The 11,119-nt window shown below is 37.9% G+C and overlaps 1 protein-coding gene across 1 annotated transcript; it reads left to right on the top strand.

The window, feature by feature from the left end:
• Positions 1-10,076: 10,076 nt before the first annotated feature.
• On the top strand, positions 10,077-10,628 carry LOC141629746 (uncharacterized). The gene has a single exon (XM_074442703.1). It carries the CDS (start codon positions 10,077-10,079, stop codon positions 10,626-10,628), a length of 552 nt encoding a protein of 183 aa, XP_074298804.1.
• Positions 10,629-11,119: the final 491 nt, after the last annotated feature.

An 11,119-nucleotide genomic window follows, 5' to 3' on the forward strand; every position in this document is an offset into this window, starting at 1 on the left:
AGCGGTTACCTTTAAAACATGGCCAAATACAACAAACAAGTGCCCGACTCAGAGGTTACCTTTAAAACATGTCCGAGGCAAAACAAACAAGTATCTGGCTCAGCGGTTACCTTTAAAACATGGCCAAATACAACAAACAAGTGCCCGACTCAGAGGTTACCTTTAAAACATGTCCGAGGCACAACAAACAAGTATCTGGCTCAGCGGTTACCTTTAAAACATGGCCAAATACAACAAACAAGTGCCCGACTCAGAGGTTACCTTTAAAATATATCCGAGGCACAATAAACAAGTATATGGCTCAGCGGTTACCTTTAAAACATGGCCAAATACAACAAACAAGTGTAACAAACAAACACAACAAACAAGCACATAGAACGGGATTATTAATGTCACATTCATACCTATGGCTTGCATCTCACCATAAGTGCGGATGGGAACATCAATCCCGACGACCTTATCGCAACTAGAGGGCCTATGGCTCTCCCCTAGCATTCGATAGGATCGTGACTCAGGGACGGGATGATTAATGTCACATTCATACTTACGGTCTGCATCACCATGAGTACGGATGGGAACATCACTCCCGACAAATCATATCGCAACTAGAGGGCCTCTGGCTCACCCCTAGTATCCGATAGGACTAAGACTCAGGGTCGAGGTGATAATGTCACATTCATACTTATGGTCTGCATCACCATGAGTACGGATGGGAACATCACTCCCGACGTTCATACCGCAACTAGAGGGCCTCAGGCTCACCCCTAGTATTCCGGTAGAACCAAGACTCTCACAACCGAACAATACTAGACATTATCTAAAGGCGACTCACTACAAGTAACTACTTATAATAAATATTTCATACGAGTATTATATTAATAAATATTTCACTTCATAATTTAACATGCCGGTTGAATAAAATAAATAAAATATAACAAGTAGTAATGAATAGTTTACGTTATGTGAAAATTTACGGAATAAAACGAAAACAAGCATAAGTGACTCATTCATGAGCTCAATGAACAAATTATGAGGTTGACCCGACAAATAAAACATGTAAAGTCCAACAATGAAAACATGTGAAATCCAACAAATTAATCATGTAGAGCCCAACAATTTACTCATATCACATCCAACAATTTCAACACAACAAGTCCAATAAATAAAGCAAAAGGAACCCAACAAGTAAAACCAATTGCGCCCAACATTTTTGACCAAAAGAGCCCAACATGTAACTTCTAGTGAGCCCAACAAATAAAACCGATTAAATCCAACAATTAAAGCCTAATATATAAAAGAACGATATTTATGAGCCATGTTATACGAAACACGAGACAAAACGTAAAAAAAACTTTGGTCATGATACGAGTCAACAAGAGAAAACTTTGGTCATGATACGAATAAAAAGCATAAACAACCATCATACATGAAGGATAAATATATTTATAGAACTTGAAACGGCAAAACGGGCGCCATTTACTCATACGGACTCCGAATCGAGTGATTCAAGTGGCTAAACCACCTAATTTTTCGACGCTGGTCCATCTGTCATATTTTCAGTGGTGTTGGAGGTTGTCGCGGTCAGGTATGACGGGTGTCCAGGCTATCATGGGTGAGTTTAAGACGGTTTCTAAACACGAGTAAAGCGGCAATCGTCCATAATAGTTACCCAAATCATACATGTATATACACACGAGACATAAATTAACAAGTTGGCTCAAATGTGTGAAGCCGTCTTAAGACAAAATTTTAAGTATGAAAAGGGTGGAATTTCTCACATACCACCAACCCATTACATACTTGGATATTCACATAAGACGGAAACTAATTAATTATTTTGATCTAGGAAATGAGAAGGACAGTTCGACAACACTCAATTTTTACAGGAGACTTTGGACAATATCAATCTGTTTTCAGTGATTGCACTCATCTGATTCGTCTTAATGGTGCCAGCCGAAATTCTCATTGATGGTGTAATTTACTGTAAGTTTTACATAATTCATACAGTGGTTTTATTTGTTAACTCAAAATTGGCTCATTTCAACATAAAACGCACGCCCAAAGCAGTCCAATGCACGGTATAAAAACAGGGCACAAATCGTTCAAAACCCGAGTTTTCCAAGCGATAAAAATTGAGTATACAGGTGACGACATTAATGCGAGGAAAACAAGCAAGAAAACCAATACGAGGGACCGATTCGTCCGTCCCAAAACAGAGAACGAAACCAGACCAGTTCGGTTACAAAACAGAAATTCAAGCAACCAAATTTCGTTCCATTAAAGGCGAACATAAACCCGGGTAGAGACGAAAAGGAAACATGTTTAAAGTACCATTAACCAAAATGTATCTCAACCAAGAATACAAAGAAAAGGGGCAGAAATGGGACTGGCAGCACCATACAAAAAAAAGAAAAAGAAAACGGAATGAGCAGTGAACACAACAACTACCCCCATACCCGATTCCAGTTTGAAACGAGTCCAAGACCTCCAAACAGCCGTGTAAAGTGACCATTATCAACACAAAATCAACCCCATTCATGAAGAACATACAAAGACTTAAACTTTACGATATATAAAGACAAAAACGAGTAGGACGGACGGATTCCCGACATTTTGTCGAGTAACCTATCACCATTACCTTAACTTCTTCAATCTTCAAGAGGATGGTCTATTATGAACGAGTTTCCTTCTGGGTCCTCAAAGCTTCACCTAGAAACCGTAATACCAGTCGAGATTAGCTTAAAAACATTACATTCATGAGACGGGTCAAGATGAAAACTCCATTAGACTATGTCTTTCTTACCTTAAAAGAAGAAGAAAGAGATAAGGGGAAGAATGGTACAAAACTAAAGAGGAATGGTTGAGAAATGAAGAGGAAATCATGGTTTTAAGCTTGACGAAAATGGCGTCCAAAGCACTGCATTTGTTATTGTTGTTGCTGGGTTGATTATTCGGGAAAGAGAGGAAAAAGGGAAAAGGGGATTGGTCAGCTTGAGGGATACTGAGGGTGGGAGGAATTATTATTTAAATGAGGGTGAGAGTGAGTGTAATAAGATAGTAAGGGTCTATGGTGTGTTGGGTTGTCGGATTTTGGTTGGCCCATACTTTATCGAGGTTTAAAAGTGAAATGTGACGGTCCTTTGTTAGACGGAAATACGTCTTAAACCCACTATAATTTAAGACGGAGCTTTATTATTATTACAATCGCTATTAATATTATCCGACTAGAAATATGTATTTTTATATAAATTAAGCTTTAAAATATTACTTTTATAAAAATCGTGCTAAAATAAAATTAATAAAATTAAATAATTTAAAATTATGAAATAAAGTAAGTAACAGTTAAATAAATTTTAAATGTCAAAATGAGAAATTCGCGGGTGTTACAGTTTTGACACGAAAACAAGAACAAGTAACCGGGATATAACTTAAACTAGATCACGAAGCAGGTTTAAGCCTTGGAATTAAGCTCAAGATCACGAAGCAAGAGTTAATTCCGCCCCAAACACTAAGTAATGAGGGGTTTTCTGCACTAAGCAAGAAGAAAATTGATTGAAAACTTCAGTTTCAAACTCATATTTTAATTCACTCAAATCTGAAGTTCTCATATGCCTAGCTTGTTTTATATAGACCAAGGCTTACAATCTTGACCCTTGATTACAAGTTACATCTAAGGGCTACAAAATGAGCAGCTAAAGGACATAAAAACGGCAGCCAAGGTAGTTACACAATGCTGAAATAGAAAATGACATAAAGCAAATAAAAGCTAAAATAAACTAATAGTCCAATCTTCCTTGTTTGTTAGCTCAACTTCTTATTTATGATTATATGGACTGATTGGAGGCCATGGAGAACCGTGTAAGGCTCTTTTGCAGCTCCTAAAAGTCTCTTGAGCATTGTTGGATCAAAAGAGGAAAGATTGATAGCGACATTTTGCTCATTGTTCAAAACCGGGTCCCCTTGTACCTTTGCTTTAGTTCTTCAAATAATTTCTGAATGGTAACCCTTGGAGACAAAAGATCCTGCACAAAAACGTCCTAAACTCACCAAAGATGTGAAATAGGGTGGTTGGAGACATTACTTCTTAGACGGATTTCATGGTAGACCTCGATTTTGGAGAAGGACCAAAACCGGGTTGGAGGACAACTCACCCCAAATAACACCCACATGCTATTGTACACGGTGCAATGGTATAAACCATAAAACATAGGCAACCAAAACCTAGGATAGAACAAAAAGCAAAATCCAAATTTGCGAAAAGGATAGGACACCTCATTTTATAGCCAACAAGCTCGCGCCTCTTTAGGCTTCCCACAAGCCACGCCGTTAAAAACCACCTCAAGCAACCAACACCACACAATCCTTTAAAAATACCCCCCATATGCCATCATTTATAAATTACGCGCGTGTCCACCCCTTCACCTCTCCCTTAAACTTCAAGACTAGACTTCTTAAGTCAAAACCGACACGTGTTTTGGACCTACCGATTAAAAATATGAGGCTAACACACTTTTTATGGTACCACTATCGTGCTTTAAAAACACTTGACCGACCACCTCGACCAACTACAGCTAATCAATCAACACTAAAGCAAAACAATACTCTTTTCTTACAAAACGGTTTTCCGACTCACAATTTTAACACTTTGTCGATTTCATCAAGCAACCGAACATGTAAGTATGAAGTATAACAAACTACTTAAACCTCATGTCTTTACTGCTTTCATGACTTTTTGAACATAAATCATGCATAACACGATTCAAAACATGGGATGATTGAGCCAAAACCGAGTTTTGGCCTGAGACAAAGGATCCTTGTGTCGCCAATTCAAGGACCTCGCGCCCCAATGGGATACTCATGTCAAAACTCAAATGTGTTTGAGTTAATCATTCCTCTAACGTTTTATCTTATTTCTCCTTCTTCCTTTTTAAGGTTTTTACCATTTTTAATCCATTTTCACGACAAATATCTTTGAACTTTACCAAAATCATCCTTGGTTAAATTATACCATAATGGTTTATTCCGTGACTCAATGATATTGTTGGTTGATTACAAATTAATGGGTAATTGAACACCCTTTTATTTCACTTATCACTAATCTTTATTTATTCACATTTGTAAGCATTTTAGTCATATTCGTAATCATCCTTTGTTCTTTATACCATGTCGGTTTACTCCGAGTACGATGATAAATCTTGGCTAATTACAAAGTAATGGACTCAACATAATTAGTCCATATCAAATAACTTTCTTTCATTTTCACCTTTGTCTTGACCATATCATATGTCATCCTTGGCTAACACACGTACCATGTTGATTTAATTCGAATACGGTGCCGAAACGGTTAAGCATACACTTTTTGCACTTTTATTTGTAAACTATTCATGTCAAGCTTGCAAATCCGAACCCGGCGATGAATATTACCGACATAACGGCAAATATTCCAAGTCATGCAAATCACAATCGAAATATTAGCACAAAAGCGGTCTCAACGACCTTTAATTTTTCAATAAAAGCATTTTTGACAACCTTATAAAGTGGTTTTAACAACCTTTAAAACAACTAGGAGAGGCTCCTTAGGCCGCCTGATGGCTCGCGCCCAAAGGAATCTCCTGTCCTTCATGTTTCAAACCTGGGCATAGCCCATTACATCGCCTATAAGCTTGCGCCACAACGGGATGCCTGGCACTATTCTGGTTCGCTCATTTCTGCACTTACCTAGGACGATCCCAATTACAGTTAACCCGAATCTATACGGATTAGATTGATGAATTATATTTTATACTTTAACATCTTCAAACACACTTTTTCGAACAAATGGATTGTGTTAAGCACCATAACCTAACTCGGTAAATGGATGTTTAATTTCCCCTTTTGCATGCAAATCAACTTAAATCCAACTTGACATCAATTAATTGATATTTGGATAAACAACCGAATTAGCAAACGTCCGCATGTTAGGTTAAAACTTTTGGATGCGCATTCATGCTTTTAACCCATTTTATCAATTCTGGCATTGGCAACCACGATCGATCAGTAGAGGCCGCTAACGCGGGCGAGATTGGGTGTCCGATTAAAGGGCTTTCCAATATGTACCCTCACCCCTTACTCAGAACCTTTGGATAGTGGACGACCGTATCCATGTGATGTAGGTCAATAAGGGAACAAATGAAAGCAGCTGGAAACACACGGTTTCCTAGGCCAACTAGAAGAAACGGTGCAATGGTATAGGATACCATTTCTTCTAGTTGGCCTAGGAAACCGTGTGTTTCCAGCAGCTTTCATTTGTTCCCTTATTAACCTACATGATATTCTAAGTCCTATAAGGGAACAAATGAGAGCTACTGGAAATACATGGTTTCCTAGGCCAACTAGAAGAAACGGTAGCCTAAACCGTATAAGACTTAGAATATTAGTTATTATTTTCGAATAAGATAATGAAAATTAGCTTATCCTAGTCAAGTTAAGAAAACTTGTTATTTCCTAATCCTAGTTATTATGGGATTTCTAAATCATGGTTGTATTTTTAATTATTAGTTAAATAAGTTTTCTATTTAGATTAGGAAAGAGTTAGATAGCTTAATTAGCAAGCTAAGGTATTAGTGTTGTAGTCAGATTCTTGACATCGAGTAGGACTATAAATAAGGCCGATTTGTGACCTTATTTTTCAGAATATATTTTCAGAAATACAATAAAGTTTACAGTTCGTAAACTTGTGTCAATCTTGCGAGATTAGATTAGGACTCTTCCTTGCGAGGCTGAGTTATAGCAAATCGAGCTACAAAATTTAGAGTAGGACTATAAATAAGGCCGCTGCAAAATTCTACAAACCCTAATTCGTTCGTTCAAAACCTACAAATTCTACATCAGTGCATGAAAACATGTAGACATTCCGTAATAATAGTGAAAAAGTAAATAATAGTCGTGAGTACACACCACGTCACGAGTTGGTAACACTAGTACGTGTTGTGGTGGCCCGATACATATGTGAATGATATGGTGAATGTTAAACGTGGTTGCATCTAGTCATAAAGAGTACTCATATACATATATATATATATATATATATATGGTAATCATACACAACTTGTAGTAATAATGTTAGGTTACCGGGAGAGCATCATGTAAGACTCGTAGCGAACTTCGGGGCAAAGTTCTCTTTTAGGGGGAGTGAATGTAAGAACTCGGAGAAATTTATAAAGAAAGAGCGTAATAAGTAGGAAAGTAAGGAGAGTGAACAAGAAACTTAGGATAGATAGGACACATACGTGTAACAATAAGAGTGATAAGGGCAAGAAAATACAAGAGGACCGAGAAAAAATTGGAAAAGGGAGTGAGTGGTGAACTTCGGGGACGAAGTTCATTTTAAGGGGGGGAAGATTGTAATACCCGACATAAGTGGGACCCGTACTTACACCTAGGGACGCGTGATGGAACCCACACGTACTCGGATAAGACCAAGTAAGACCTAAACTAGACCTAGTAGACTTCCAGTGGAGCGAGTACTACCTCAAGTGGACCAAGTGAGTCGGCACTCGGTCGAGTGAGGGTACAATGGACCAAGTGAGAGCCACTCGGTCGAGTTAACCGGTCACTTGGTCGAGTGTTCTGAGCTGTAGCCGAGAGATGATATTTCGGGATTTCCATTCTATCCAACCCTATCTCATTTATTCTCCTCCCACTTACTTCTTACACTAAAACCCTCTCCTCTCTCTCTAAAATATCCCCAAATGCCTTTCCCTTAACCTTCAAGCTTGGATTAATGGTGGAACATGCCTCCTATGTCCCACTCTATCTTTGTAAGTAGAAATCTCACCCTTTTCTCTTTGTTTTATGAATAAATTCGAGTCAGGGTTTACTAAGAGATGTTAATTAGTATTTAGTTAGGTAAAATGAATAGTTAGTAACTAATAATGAGGGATTTTATGTTATAATTTAGTATAGAGTGAATTGTGATAGTTATTACATGATTTATGTAGGATGAGACGATTTTATGAGATGGATACTTGGTGGTTTCGATTAGCTTGAGGATTATGCTTAAAGGTAGGTTATCCTACTCGGTTTCAATGTTGTTTAAGCATGTTTATGTGTCTTTCCTTGTCATATGCATTCATGAATTAGTTAGTATGTCATGTGGGTATAGGAAGGGTTGTTATTCATAACATGTAGGAAGGAATTCATGAATTGGTCATACGCTTAATGTGGTTCTTCCATTTTCTATGTATAGTTGTGTATGGATTGTGTTGGAGACCTTTGATGGTATTACTTGATTGTTGAGGAGACGTAAGACGGTTGGGAAACCGTCTTACGCTCGGGTTGCCCCTTGGGGCTTCCCACTCCATGGGGAATGTGCACATTAAATACTTGAGTACGGAGGGACGCGTGTGGTTGAGACACGACGTCTGGCAGAGGATCCGGTTGGCTTTCAGACCCGGTACGTCTGGGCGTGTCCCGGTACCTAGTGTGATGGTCGGTATGTCTAGGCGTGTCCCGGTACCGGTATGATGTTGATTTATTCGTGTCTCATTCCTATAATCAACATGTTGTATATTTCCTTATTATGTCATATCTTGCATTTATCATTGAAACTAACACTTGTTGTGTCCGTGTAAATGTCACCTATTTCTGGGGTGGCCTGTGTTTATCCATATGATATTTTCGATCATATGGGGAGCAGTTGTTTACAGATTAGCTTTGGTAGCATGCGGGAGAAGGGACAAGGCTTGATGATCTCCGAGTCGGACATGATTGATTAGATTAGTTTAGGGGTCATGACTTGTAATATTTCATTATTCATTTATTAGTTGTAAACCACTAAACATTTTACTTATAAAATTGTTCTTGAATTGTATCTCCGATTTCACTACCTCGGGAAACCGAGACGGTAACGCCCCAGTTATCTTGACCGGATAGTTGGGGTGTTACAGTCTCCCAACCGTCTTACGTCTCCTCACAACAAGTATCACCATCAACAATTTCCAATCACCACATATATCACAAAATCCATCATAATATGCCAATATGCCTATTTCACAATGAATATGCATAACTCTTACCAATTGCGCCTCTTTCTCATATATCATGAATGACAAACATACCACATACTCATATAAACCATCAATCACAAGTTAAAATACAAATCCAATTACATTATGAAACCAACACTAATGACTCATCATCATGTTATGAAGAAAATCCAACAATACCATGAGACTAACAACAATTATCCACAACAATCATGTCATAATGCAATAACAATACAATAATGACACATGCTACCATTTATACTTATTGAAACCGAGTAGGATTAACCTACCTTTTATTATACTCCATAAGACACTCGAAAAACCAAGTATCCATCTCATAAAGCCGTCTCATCCTACATAAATTACATGATAACTATCACTAAACATTCTACAGCAACTTATAATAATAATTAACCTCTTAATTACCCTACTTAATTAGTCAAAACCCTAACTAAAATCCCATAAGCCAACATACTAATTAACTAGGGTTTAATAACTAAGAATAAGGAAAAAGGAGTAGGAATATACTTACAAGTATGAACAATTAAGCAAGAACAAGAACTTGGGAACAATTACTCACAAGTATGGTGTAGATCTTAAGGATAGGGTTGAGAGGATTTGTAGGGGATTTTGAAAGGCGGGGATTTAAGGTTAGGTGAGGAAATGAGTGGAAACAAACTGAAAAAGAAAGGGTTTGAAGGCTTGTAACAAACCGGATTATAAAACAAAGCAAAAACATATGATATAAAGATATTATCAGAGTATGTGATAACAAATGGGTCTAGGTGGCGGAAACACCTGACTAATCCGGTTTGCTACTAAATCCAAAACCAAACTAATACATTATTAAAGGTTTTCAAAACATAAAAACAAACTCCTAATTTATTATTCATCTCGCCCCTCGATGCATCCCAAACATCTTCCAAACAATGACGAGCATTCAACCTGAGAATAGGGGTCGACAATCAGTCAGGAGTAACTAGATGCTCTCCCAGTCATGTTTACAACAATTGAATACAACCAACAATCAATAACAATTGAAATAAGGGGATGCTAGCTGGAGGTTTTAAGAATGGCCTTTGGACAGCTTATGCCAAGGGTTATTCCATTAAGTCTGGTTACCACTGGTTGCAGGGGATGCACCCTCCTGTTAAGTGGTATAGGGATGTTTGGGGAGGATGGATTGTGCCCAAACACTCAATGGTGGGATGGTTGATTAAATTGGAAGCTCTGAACACCAGAGAGAAACTTTTCAGAATGGGGATTTGTGATACTGATCTCTGTGTTCTTTGTGAAGCTACAACTGAATCCCATGCTCATTTGTTTGCAGAATGTAAGTTCGGTACTCAAATTATGGTTGAGTTGGAGAAGTGGTTGCATATGAGATTATCTGGCAGTCATGTGAGATATTCAAAGCTGCAGCGGAGGGTTTGTTCCAGGGCTCGTCTGTCTTTTTGTTATGTTATTTGGACTGAGAGGAACAGTAACAGGATAGAGCTGCAAGTGAAGAGACCTGCACTAGTATTGAGATATTTGAAACAACTAATTCGTGGGAGGATTCAAAGCCTTATGCCGCAGAAGGTAGCCTACAATGATGCTTAGTGGTTATTGAAGCTTGATATAAACTGTTAAGTTGTTTGTAATGGAAATATTTTCATCATAGTTATAGAAATGCTTGTAATGTAACATTCTCTTTATTATTAATGGATCTACTCACATTTTACCAAAAAAAAAATAAAAATTGAAATGCATAAACAGTAAACATGTGAGATCATCTATACTCATGAAAATCAAACTCAGACTTACTATTCATGACATTCATAACACTAGATGGATGAGACTATATGAACTTAGAGCATATGCAACCACTAGAGGATGGACAACTACAAACCAAAGTAGACACGATCCACAACACATAAGGCACAAAGCTAGCAACAAAGCATATCGAATAGAGCGACCGCCGCTAGAACATTTAACTGATGAACTAGCAGATGGAACGTTTAACTGACAAACCATCGGTTGTGAAGTATTTAACTGATACTCTACGGTACTATGTATAGCGTATCACTATTGCCTATATGTATAAGACCTGG

The sequence above is a fragment of the Silene latifolia genome, chromosome Y (genome assembly GCF_048544455.1).
Source record: "Silene latifolia isolate original U9 population chromosome Y, ASM4854445v1, whole genome shotgun sequence".
Taxonomy (NCBI): Eukaryota; Viridiplantae; Streptophyta; class Magnoliopsida; order Caryophyllales; family Caryophyllaceae; genus Silene; species Silene latifolia.

Excerpts from the sequence above, each read along its gene's own strand:
- LOC141629746 (XM_074442703.1), top strand. The coding sequence starts at position 10,077 with ATGCTAGCTGGAGGTTTTAAGAATGGCCTTTGGACAGCTTATGCCAAG.